The sequence below is a fragment of the Carcharhinus amblyrhynchos genome, chromosome 10 (assembly GCF_965287045.1).
Source record: "Carcharhinus amblyrhynchos chromosome 10, sCarAmb.v2.hapA, whole genome shotgun sequence".
In the NCBI taxonomy this organism is placed as follows: domain Eukaryota; kingdom Metazoa; phylum Chordata; class Chondrichthyes; order Carcharhiniformes; family Carcharhinidae; genus Carcharhinus; species Carcharhinus amblyrhynchos.
Window position 1 is genome coordinate 97423083 of NC_137333.1, and position 13035 is coordinate 97436117.

General features: G+C 43.1%; 1 protein-coding gene across 2 annotated transcripts in view; it reads right to left on the minus strand.

The window, feature by feature from the left end:
* The window catches only part of dhrsx (dehydrogenase/reductase (SDR family) X-linked), a 305898-nt gene that overhangs the window by 64758 nt on the left and 228105 nt on the right, over positions 1–13035 (minus strand). For both annotated transcript variants that reach the window (XM_080197658.1, XM_080197657.1), the window contains exon 5: positions 2555–2762. In XM_080197658.1, the coding sequence (XP_080053784.1) occupies positions 2555–2762 (208 nt within the window). The remainder of the gene's footprint in view (positions 1–2554; positions 2763–13035) is intronic.

Here is a 13035-nt window from a genome sequence, read left to right on the forward strand (position 1 = left end):
GATATGCTTCTGTATGTTTGCTGACAACTGCACAATGTTCAGCACCATTCACAGACTGAAGCAGTCTCCTGTCAAATGCAACAAGATCTGTACAATATTCAGGCTTGGGCTGTCAAGTGGCAACATTTGCATCACAGAAGTGCCAGGCAATGAGCATCTCCAGCCAGAGGGGATCTAACCATCACCCCTTTACAATCAATAGCATTACCATCGCTGAATCCCCCACTAGCAATATGCTGGGGGTTAACATTGACCTGAAACTTAACTGGATTAGCAATATAAATACTGGCTACAAGAGCAGGTAGGAGGGTAGGAATCCTGCAGCAGATAACATACCTCTTGACTCCCCAAGCCCGTCTACATAGCACAAGTCAGCAGTGTGATGGGATACTTTCCCCTTGGCTGTCTAAGTGCAGTTCCAACAACACTAAAGAAGTCTGACACCATCCAGCACAAAGTAGCCCAATTGATTAGTTCCCACAAACATTCACTCCCCGCCGCCACTGACACACAGTGTTAGCAGTGTGTACCATCTACAAGATGCACTGTAAGAACTCACCAAACCTCCTGAGGTAACACCTTCCAAACCCACAACCACTACCATCTGGAATGACAAGGGCAGCAGACAATGGGAATACCACCACCCGGAGGTTCTTCGCTAAGTTTCTGACACTATCCTGACTTGGGAATATATCGCTGTTCCTTCACTGTCACTGGGTCAAAACCTGGAAGTTTAAGCTTATTTATTAATGTCACATGTCGTCTTGTATTAATGCTGTAATGAAGTTACTGCAAAAATCCCCTAGTCGCCCCACTCCGGCGCCTGTTCGGGTACACTGAGGGAGAATTTAGCATGGCCAATGCTCTGATCTAGCACGTCTTTCGGACTGTGGGAGGAAACTGGAACATCCGGGGCAAATCCACGCTGACACACAAACAGTGACCCAAACCAAGATTTGAACCCGGATCCCTGGCGCTGTGAGGCAGCAGTGCTGAACACTGTGCCACCGTGCCACCCCTAACAGCATTGTGGGTGTGCCCATACCTCAGGGAGTACAGCAATTCAAAAAGGTAGTTCACCCCATTTCACATGGGCAATTAGGGGTGGGCAATAAGTGTGAGCATAGCAAGAGACATCCATATTCCATGAATGAATAATAAATAATGGAAGAGGGAAGGATTAAGGGATATGATGAGAAGGTGAGTGGGTGAGGCTGGTTTGTTAGCATCATTGGAGTGTCTGGCCTTTACGTCATTCCCCTTTTCCTGTAAGTTCTGCTGATTCTATTTTCATGGGCTTTCACAATTGCATCATTGTAGTATAAATATTCACGGTGAGATAAATTGGTATTGTTATTCTACAAGCATCTGCAGTTCCCTAAAGCTCACAAATGACTCTGATTATTTGCGCTGTGACTTGAATACAGTAAAAGCTACAGGGCAACACTCAGAAGCCAACCACTAAGAGAGCTAACACCTCCTGAGCGTAACATAATGGAACCAGCTTGCACCTTATTAAAGAAGTAAGTGGCGCAAAGGTTGGGTGGAAATTATGGCATCATTTATCTGCGCGTGCTCTGCTTTGTCTCCTGTACTTGCTGACAAGTCACCCTCCACTTGGACACGAAAGACAGCAAGCACACCGCGCCATGACAAAAACTGCATTGTCGTCTTGTGAGTGCAGGCGTAAAATATTGACTCATCTGTATTCACCAAACGTTCCCCCAACCAGTCTGCATTACAGCTGATCTGCTCCAGCTACAACAGGTAAACAACATGCTGGTTAAAAAAAAATCTTCCGCAGTCAAATTAAGAATTCCCATGTAGCAATTTTGTAAATGCATCTGCGAGGTCCCCTCCATTTGCAGTTCCTAACAAAACTTGTGGAGACATCCTAAAGCGAGAAACAGTGACCTTAAGAACTCATCACAAATGCATTGCTGAACATAGGAACAGAAGTAGATCATTCAGCCCCCCGAACATGTTCCATCATTCCATTAGATCACGTCTGATCTATATTTTAACTCCATCTACCCACCTTGGTTCGGAGGGGATTTGAGAAAAAAACTTTTTCGCTCAGAGTTTGGTTGGAATCTAGAATGCAATGCCTGGGAAGGTAGTGGAGGCTGGAAACCTTACAACATTTAAAAAGATTTGGATGAGCACTTGAAATATCAAAGTATTCAAGAACGTGGGACTGTGCAGGAAAATGGGATTAGCGCAACCTTGGTGGTAGGTATTATCGGTGCAGACACAATGGGCCAAAAGGCCTTTTCTGCACTGCATGACTCTCTGACTCAACAGTTTTTTGGAGAAGAGTGAGTTTGTGATTTCCATTAACCCATGCATGAAGAATTGCTTTCTGACACCAGCCCTGAATGGTCTGGTTCTGATTTTCACTATCCTATACAAAACTACATACTCCATTGAGGAAATGATTCTCACTCTGAGGGCTCGGGCTTTTCAGAACACACCCACTGAATCGTCCAGCGTGGCGTTCCAAATAACTAATTTTTGTGACAAAGCTAGGAATACAAATGCATCAGATTCTTACCTGCTCTGCAGGTCGTTGAGGTTTAACTCCCCGATGTAGTGGGTGGCTGAAGAAACAGTGACAATTCGACTGTTGCCGTCATGGCTCCCTGACTGCTTCAGAATGTCCAGGAGAAGGTGAGTCAGCATGAAATGTCCAAGGTAGTTCACGCCAAAATGCTCTTCAAATCCGTCTGCAGTGTTTCTTTGGGGAACCAGCATTACTGCCGCTGAAATTGAAAGTGAAGAAACTTTTTGGGTAACAAAGTACAGATCTGAGAGTGTCATATTCGGCCTATTTGTAGATTCTGCTTTGGTTGGGGGGGCAGGGGTGGGGGGCGGTGTCAGAACAGAGTGTGAGACTCGGAGCAGACGGCAAGTTCTTGCATGAATGTTGTTTTTGCATGACGGTGTGCAGTGAGGGAGGGTGGGGGAGAGGGGAGGGGGCGTGGAGGATTTTCACTCGAGTAATTTTCATAGAATCATAGAATCTCTGCAGTGCAGAAGGAGTAAACACAGTAACAAGTCTGACAACACCAGGTTTAAGTCCAACCAATTTATTTGATAGTAAATGCACAAGCTTTCGAGGTTTCCCTCTTCTTCAGGTGAATGGAGAGTTCTGGCCTCAGTCAGAGCATATAAAGCACAATATGCTCTGTCTGAGGCCAGAACTCTCCACTCACCTGAAGAAGAGGGAAACCTCGAAAGCTTGTGGATTTACTATCAAATAAATTGGTTGGACTTAAACCTGGTGTTGTCAGACCTTTTACTGTGTTTACCCCAGTCCAACGCCGGCATATCCACATCGTGCAGAAGGAGACCATTTAGCCCACAGACCACAACCTGACCCAGTCCCTATCCCTGTAGCCCCACATATTCATCCCGCTCGTCCCCCTGACATTAAGGGAGAATTTAGCATGGCCAGTGCACCTAACCCGCATATCTTTGGACTGTGGGAAGAAACCTGGAGCACCCGGAGGAAACCCACGCAGACTCTGCACAGACAGTGACCCAACCCAGGGATTGAACCCAGGTCCCTGGAGCTGTAAGGCAGCAGTGCTAACCACTGTGCTGCCCTTTATTTCCCTTCTTGGTCTGTGGTTTTTTTTTTGCCTCTCCCAGGAGATTACATGGCTAGGGGGAAGGTGGAGCAATGAAGAAGGGTCTTGTCATGATGCTGCAGCTAACATGAGTGTCAGGCACCACTGAGAGACCAGTTAGTCTTTTCCTCTTAGTATTTTTTTGTATGTTATCAGTCTTCACGTTCACATGCAAAATAAAAATAGAACTATTCAGTGCTACTTTCTGACGAGCTGGGATGAAGAGGATAGATACGTGAGCATGATACGAGCAAGCAAGGGAACTGTACACATTAATTTGAATGTTATTGCGGATAGGAAGTCTGGGGACACTGTCACGCATGTGTGTCACTCACTAGTATGAATGAATTTCAATTACAGGGCTCAAGGCAGTGAGATATAAGAACATAAGAACTAACAGTAGGTAATTCAGCCCCTCAAGCTTGCTCCGACATTTAATATGATCATGGCTGATCTTGTCTCATCTTTGATTTCACTCTCCTGCCCATTCTCCACGACGCTTCAACCCATTGCTAATTAAAAATCTGTCGATCTCCCCCTTAATGTTTAGTCAATGTCCTGGCATCCACCACACTCCAAGGTAGTGAATTCCATAGATTTGTGACTCTTTGAGAGAAGTAGTTTCTCCTCATTTCTAATTTAAATATGCTACCCCGATCCTAAAACAATAACCTCTCATTCTAAATTGACCCACAAGAGGGAACATCCTCTCTAGGTTTAACCTGTCAATCCCTTTTAGCATCTTATATAATTGAGTTAGATCTCTCCTCATTCTTCTAAACTCCAGAGAGTATTGGCCGAAACTGCTCAACCTCTCTTCGTAAGACAAATCCCTCAACTCTGGAATCAATTGAGTGAACCTCCTCTGAACTGCCTCCAACGCAATTACATCCCTCAAGTAGGGGGGCTTTTACAGTAACTTCATTGCAGTGTTAATGTAAGCCTACTCATGACGAATAAATAAACTTCACTTTTCAAAGGAAAGGGACCAAACTGCAATTGAAAGGGGATAATATTGGTCAGCACGATGGAGTGAGGTTGTTTAGAAGTAGACAGCATGTATGGTTGGTACATACTATAGTCTAGTGAATCAACAGCTAAGAAATGCTGAACAAATCTGAACATTAGCAGGATGGTGCATCATTAGAGGGGATTCCAACTATTCTTTCATTAAATATCTGAAATGGGCAGTCCAGTTGACAAGGAAGAGTGCTAAGTGAGCTGCTGATCCATCATCAACCATTTCACGCCCCCGCTCAAAACAAATTTCATCACCCCTTTGTTCGATCCCTGCACGTGGCTGAGAACTTTAAGGCAGCAAGGAAATCAAGAGTAATGGGAATATGGCAGGAAGGTGGAGTTGAGAATTATCATATCAGATGAGTCATGATCTCATTGAATAGTGGAGCAGCCACAAAGGGCTTGAATGGCCTACTTCTGCTCTTATGGTCGGGTGAGGATGGAAAGATGTGAGACCAGAGGATATTGAATCTTCAGATCTTCAAGAGGCTAAAAGAATTACAGTTATTTTGGAGAAATTCAATAGGGTTTTATTACATAAGGCGATGTAAAATTTGGGCAGAATACAATTGACGTTTTCAAATGAGAAAAGGATTGGATGCAGTCTAATCAGATGTTATTTGAAATAAATAAGGATAATAGGATTTGGGGCTACGAGATTAGATACAGAAAGTATTTTGTTTCACAGAGTCATTACACTCTGAAACAAATTGCTTTGACATGTTAAGTAAGTTGTTGACATCCTTTAAAATGGTAATTGTAAAGTTCTGGACAGAATAGGATGTTTCTAGTTATGAAAGTAAGTTGCTGGTTCCTTGTGATTGCAATGTGCAGCCATGATCTAGTTTGATAAAAGCAGGGAAGTTGTTTCCACTGCCAGGTGAAACTAGAACTAGGGGTTGGACCTCAAAATAAGGGGGAGCAGATTTAGGACTGAGTTGAGAAGAAACTTCTTCACTCAAAGGGTTCTGAATCTGTGGAATTCCCTGCCCAGTAAAGCAGTGGAGGCTACCTCTATGAATGTTTTTAAGGCAAGAATGGATAACTTTTTGAATAGTAAAGGAATTAAGGGCTATGGTGAGTGGGCAGGTAAGTGGAACTGAGTCCACGAAGAGATCAGCCATGATCTTATTGAATGGTGAAGCAGGTTCGAGGGGCCAGATGACCTACTCCTGCTCCTAGTTCTTATGTTATTAGCCATGAGGATTGATTGCTTCAGGGAGTCGGGGAATTTCCAGAAATGTTTGCAGAAATGGTGATAGGTGTTTTTTGTCTGTTCCTGAAGATATTATGATTAGGCAGCGTGCAAGGTGCCTAAGAGATTATCCCATTGATTGGAATGGAATGGGCTTGGTGGGTCTGAAGGCCTTTAAAAATATATTTTTTTGTTTATATAATGAAAGGAAAATGATTTACGCGCCAAGTGAATGAATGTGAAGTGTCTCAATGAACTCAAGCTGAGCTTGCTTATGCCCAGACCCCATTCTCATTCCACTCCTAAATTATTATTAATGTGGTAAATCTGAACAGAGAATTAGGCCTGGATTTTCCATTGGATCAGACCAACGAGGGAGCCCTTCAAAAAATGGCAAACAGGACCTATTCCAGGATTCACATCCCCATTCCCATTTCCTGTAATGTTTGCAGGTTCAGAATAAGGGTGCTATGTGCAGCACCCTTATCCTCGCTGGCTCCACCAATGCAGGGTGAACAATTCACAAATTGCGAGGAGTTTGGGCCCCTTCCTTAAGGATACACGGTCATGGCACCTCAGAGGAGTCGTGAACCGTGGGGCAATCCCAGTCATACACTGGGAACCCAAAAAAAGCAGTCACATTCTGCAGGGATTCTTTGGAAGACTTTGAAATTCAAAGTAACAATCTGTCCTTTCTGTTTCAATGGTTAGGTTCTGTTTTAAAAGTTACACCTGTTTTCAGTGAAGTGATTGGTTATAGGGCTCTGTCTTGCAAAGTTATATCGGCCATTACATTGATCAACATTGTGTGCAAGTGTTGTGAAACATTACAGTATTATTATGCAATCAAAATTGGAAACAGATCATTGTTTAGGAGCTCTTTAATCATGATCTGAAGTGAATTAAACAGCCACAGCTCTTTAAATTTGGAAAAAAATCTGGTTTCAGCTTTCAGTCAGACATCTGTTCCTAGACTACACTGATTGACAGGCCTTCTGGTGCATCTTAGGAATAAAACATAGCCATCTGTTTTTGCAGTTTCAATAGACTTCACTGTTTCCACTTGTAATGGTTTTTTTTACAGGTTGGGACATTATGATCATTTGGCTAGGTTTCAAAAACAATGGAAGCATAACTCAAACAGCTGTCACTTAATTGACAGTCTTAAGAGGATATCAAAGGATTTTCTGTATTTGATGTAGTTACTGAGTGGATGAATGTTTGTTTTTACAACAGGTTGATAGCTTGAGGGAATTAACTTTTAACTGAATTACTTCCTGGTTTTTCTACCATCATAAAGTGAGTTTGAGAACTCTGTATTTTCTTAAAATTTCTATTTCAAAGACATAGTCCCTATGTCTGCCTGCAGTGGAGGATATACAGAGGGGAGACCATGAGGGATATTTGGGGGTCATGGAGCATATGAAGGTGAATGGAAGTTATGAGGGAGCATGAGGGTATCAGGGGACATGGAACGAGGGCTTGAGGACCTGACAATCATCTCTACAACTGAATCGATGTCCTATTAAATGAAACAAGGTGACCCATCCTGCCAGCTTCACCATCCCCCTGCCTTGAGCTTGCCACTGGAGACAGAGGGCCCTATTCCATCCCACTTCTCCGGAGTATAGATATGGTGGCCTTTTTAAAGGGGTCAGGTCTTACGCGTTGGGTCTGCCCAGTCAGTAAGTTTTCTGACTTGACTTTCCCATCTCCTTCACAAAAATTTAGCCCTCAGACTGGATCCTGCCACTCTTCTTACATTACAGTTGTGACTGCACTTTGAGAAATACTTAATTGCTGCATCGCAATTTGGGTCAGAGAATGTGAAGATGTTATAGAAATTCCCGTCTTGTGTTTTTCTTAGTCAACAAACCTAGACCGTTCAATTCAAAAGTTGCCAGGTGGTTTGCTTGAAGTCAATACTGCCTCTGGGTAAATTGAAATAAAAAACCATAAGACCATAAGACATAGGAGCAGAATTAGACCAGTCGGCCCATCGAGTCTGCTCTACCATTCAATCACGATTGATATTTTTCTCATCCCCATTCCTCTGCCTTTTCCCCATAACCCCTGATCCCCTTATTAATCAAGAACCTATATATCTCAGTCTTACAGACACTCAATGACCTGGCCTCCGCAACCTTCTGCGACAAAGAGTTCCACAGATTCATTATTCTCTGGCTGAAGAAATTCCTCCTCATCTCTGTTTTAAAGGATCGTCCTTTAGCCTGAGGTTGTGCCCTCTGGTTCTACTTTCTCCTACTAGTGGAAACATCCTCTCCACATCCGCTCTATCCAGGTCTTGCAGTATCCTGTAAGTTTCAATAAGATCTCCCCTCATTCTTCTAAACTCCAAGAGTATAGACCCAGAGTCCTCAACCATTCCTGATACGACAAGCTCTTCATTCCAGGGATCATTCTTGTGAACCTCCCTTCGACCCTCTCCAAGGCCAGCACATCCTTCCTTAGATATGGGGCTGAAAACTGCTCACAATACTCCAAATGGGGTCTGACTAAAGCCTTATGCAGCCTCAGAAGTACATCCCTGCTCTTGTATTCTAGCCCTCTCGACATGGATGCTAACATTGCATTTGCCTTCCTAACTGCTGACTGAGCCTGCAAGTTAACCTTCCCAGAGTCTTGAACAATGACTCCCAAGTCCTTTTGTGTTTTTGATTTCCTAAGCATTTTCCCATTTAGAGAATAGTCTGTGCCTCCATTCCTCCTTCCAAAGTGGATAACCTCACACTTTTCCACATTGTATTCCATCTGCCACTTCTTTGCCAAAGGACAATTGATCCATCATCTAAAACACAGAACAGATGAGACAAGAAGGCATTGTTTCAGAGAGTGGAACACATGTCTGGCTGGGAAGGAAAGGTTTTCTCCTGCTTCCTGAAGCTGTTCTCTTACAGAGTCTGAGAATTCCCTGGGTAATCTGCATTCCGCCTGTCTGGAAATCAGCTGACAGACGAAAGGGAGAAGGACCTCTCTCTCCCTCACTCTTCATATAGACTCAACCCCTGATGGCTTCAAAGTTTATTTATTAGTCACAAGTAGTTGGCGGTTTCAGTGGAGCTGGGATAGGGACGGGAGCAAGCTGTCCGGTTTTTCCACCTTGGGGCTCTTCAATGCCCCTGCTGCTTTTCTCAGGGGAACTGCTGAATATTAGCATATCCCAGCTACAGTAGAATGAATGAGAAGGGAGCTGCACAGTGGTAGGCACTGCTGCTTCACAGCGCCAGAGATCCAAGTTCAATTCCCGGCTTGGGTCACTGTCCGTGCGGAGTCTGCACATTCTCCCTGTGTCTACGTAGGTTTCCTCCGGGTGCTCCGGTTTCTTCCCACAGTCCAAAAGACATGCTGATTAGGTGCATTGGCCATGCTAAATTCTCCCTCAGTGTACCCGAACAGGCACCGGAATGTGGTGACCAGGAGATTTTAAACAGTAACTTCATTACAGTGTTAATGTAAGCCCAGTTGTGACTAATACATATATTTTTTAACTTTAACTCATAAAATCTCACAGAATCACAACAGTACAGATGGAGGCCATTCAGCCCATTGAGTCTGCACCAACTCTCCGATAGAGCATCCCATCCAATCCATGTAACCCTCAATATTTACCCTGCTAATCCCCCTAAACCTATGCATCTTGGGAAACCAAGGTGTAATTTAACATGGCCAATCCATCTAACCAGCACATGTCGGACTTGGGAGGAAACTGAGCACCCAGAGGAAACCCACACAGACATGGGGAGAATGTGCAAATTCCACACAGACAATTGTCCAAGGCAGAAATCAAACCTGGGTGTCTGGGCACTATGAGACATCAGTGTTAGCCACTGTGCCGCCACACCACCCTCATAACTGTGAAAGCATCAAATTCATAAAGTTGAAATTCAAATGACAAGTAATTTGCAAATAAACAAATGCCATCCCTTGAATAGTTGTCGGCATCACAAAACCTGTGGATCACCAGTTTGTAGAGTATTGGTTGCTGTCAGGAACATTTAGCCATTCAAACTGAAGGCTTGGGTGTGAATTAAAAAGAGAAATCTGTCCCATTGTATATTAGCAATCAGCTGGGGAATTCAGCAAGCCTGGCACTTTTGAATGCTTGCAAGTCTGTAAGAATGCCGTGTGCATCAGGTTTCTCCTGCTCGTTCCTGTTGTTTCTTTCTGTTATTTTCCCTCCTCCGTTCAATTAACTCGAAATATCCTGTTTACGCGCACATATATTGAGGTGAAGGTGGAAGGAGTTTCGGGTGGAGTGCAAACACCAGCACTGATCTGTTAGCTTGAATGCCTTGTTGCTTGTTGTGAAATTTTGTAGGTTCACCTCGTTTACCCTATCAACAAGTCCTTCAGCTCCTTTACTCCTCATGCACATAGCTAGTTTCCCTGAATTACATCTATACTATTCATCTCAATTACTTCATGTGGTTGCAACTTCCACATTCTCACCACTTTCTGGGCAAAGATGCTTCTCCTGAATTCCTTACTGAACTCGTTAGAGACAGTCATACATTTATGGCCTCTAAACTAGATGCCCCACAAGTAGAAACTAAGTTTTCTAAGTTTACCCTGTTGAACCCCTTCGTAATTTTAAAACATCACCTCGGAGAGGGTACAGAGGCTTTGGCGAGGGTACAGAAAAGATTTATCAGGTTGTTGCCTGGTCTGGAGGGCATTAGCTATGAGGAGAAACTTGGTTTGTTCTCACTGGAACGACGGAGGCTGAGGGACAACCTGATAGAAAGCTATAAGATTATGAGGGGCATGGACAGAGTGGACAGTCAGAAGCTTTTTCTCAGGGTGGAAGAGTCCATTACTAGGGGGCATAAGTTTAAGGTGCGAGGGGCAAGGTTTAAAGGAGATGTACGCAGAGGGTAGTGGTTGTCTGGAACTCACTGCCAGGGGAGGTAGTGGAAGCAGATACGAAGTGACTTTTAAGGGACGTCTTGACTAATACATGAATAGGATGGGAATAGAGGGATATGGTCCTCGGAAAGGTAGGGGGTTTTAGATAAGTCGGGAACATGGTTGGTACAGGATTGGAGGGCCGAAGGGCCTGTTCCTGTGCTGTAATTTTCTTTGTTCTTTGTTCTTCTTTTCGGAAGCCGAACTGAGTCATTACAACTGTCATTCTTGTAAATCATTTTACTTTATTTTTTTCAGTCCCTGGTATATCCTTATTGTAATAGGGAGAGAATTGTGCACTGCAATGTAAACACAGTCCAATTATCCAGCGGGTTTGAATGCTGCTCAGAGAAGCATTAAGCCATACAAATGAGAAGGTTTTGGGTTCAATTGGAGGCCTACGCTGAGTTAAATAGCTAGGCTGATATTTCACAGAATTGTTACTGCTGAGGAGGAGGCTCTTCAGCCCATTATCTCTGTACAATGCTCACCATAACCATTAATTCCTTTACTGTTCAAAAATTTATCTATCCTTGCCTTAAAAACATTCAGTGAGGTAGCCTCAACTGCTTGACTGGGCAGGGAATTCCACAGATTCACAACCCTTTGTGTGAAGAAGTTCCTCCTCAACTCTCAATCTGAAATACTAAGTTTACATGAAAAATTTAATTGCATCAACATTAATGTAAAACATTTTAATAAATGTGTAAATATGTTTTTGTGCGCAGCAGTAAAATTTCCTAAATCTGCTTCCCCTTATTTTGAGGTTATGTCCCCTAATTCTAGTTTCATCCGCCAGTGGAATCAACTTCCCTGCTTCTATCTTGTCTATTCCCTTCATAATCTTACATGTTTCTATAAGATCTCTCCTCATTCTTCTGAATTCCAATAGCCCCTGTCTGCTCAGTCTCTTCTCATAAGCCAACCCTCTCAACTCCAGAATCAACCTTGTGAATCTCCTCTGCATCCTCTCCAGTGCCAGTATATCTTTTCTCAAGGGGACCAAAACTATACACAGTACTCCAGGTGTAGCCTCACCAGCACCTTATACAGCTGCAATGTAACCTCACTGTTTTAAAACTGCATCCCTCTCATAATGAAGGATAAAATTCCATTTGTCTTCTTAATTACCTGCTGCATCTGCAATCCAACTTTGTGTGATTTATGCACAAGGACACCCAGGTCCCACTGCACAGCAGCATGCTGCAATGCTTTACCATTTAAACAATAGTCCATTTTGCTGTTATTCCTACTAAAATGGATGACCTCACATTGACCAACATTGTAATCCATCTGCCAGACCCTCGCCCACTCACTTAGACTATCTATATCCCTTTGCAGACTTTCAGTGTCCTCTGCATACTTTGCTCTGCCACCCATCTTAATGTCATCTGTGAATTTTGACACATTACACTTGGTCCCAACTCCAAATCATCTATGTAAATCGTAAATATTTTCGACACTTAATTGGTTGTAAAGTATTTTAGGAACACCTGAGGTTATGAATGGCGCTATCTAAATTCCTTTCTCTTTAAGAGAATAGAAGAAACTAGTTAAGCAGATTACGTTCATCGCATAACACTGTAATTCACATTTTACTCTGCGCGTCACAGAGTGAATGATCTGACATACAGATAGTGAACAGTGCCTCAGTGTTAGGAATGTCAAAATGAAAGTGAAGTGGGACTTTAATCAATAGGGTTTTGGAGCTGATTAACCCGATTAAGGAACCGAAGACAAAGGCACAATAAATTAAAACTGTGATAGGATAATGAAGACAAGTTGACACTGTGTTTAATAAACAGTGCTGCAAGATCATCAGTAATACTGCCTAATTTCTCATCGCAAATTAAATTTAAGTTATTTATTGCATGGACTAACAGTAACAATCATTTTACAGTAGGGAATGCGAATACAGCAAACACTATTTAGGCCTGGCGAGAAGATGTTTGACCGAATTGTATCCAAACTGCAAGAACTTTTATTGAAGTTACCCTTGTTATCTCCCGCCATGATCAAACGGTAGCCAGCCACAGTTCAAAGATTGCTCGATTCATGATCACCAGGGAGGCTGGAGACATCAGATCCATGCTGTGTCCAATGACTGCATTTAAAAGATGGCAGATTGTTGGACTGAGAGATACAAAGCAAGTTTCTCCATTGAGTGTTTGTGACAGAATGAGAAGCTGTGCAGCCAGCATGACAGAAATAGTTACTTCTACCTGTAATATGTATGATATTGGGGTAAACCTGATTATTTTT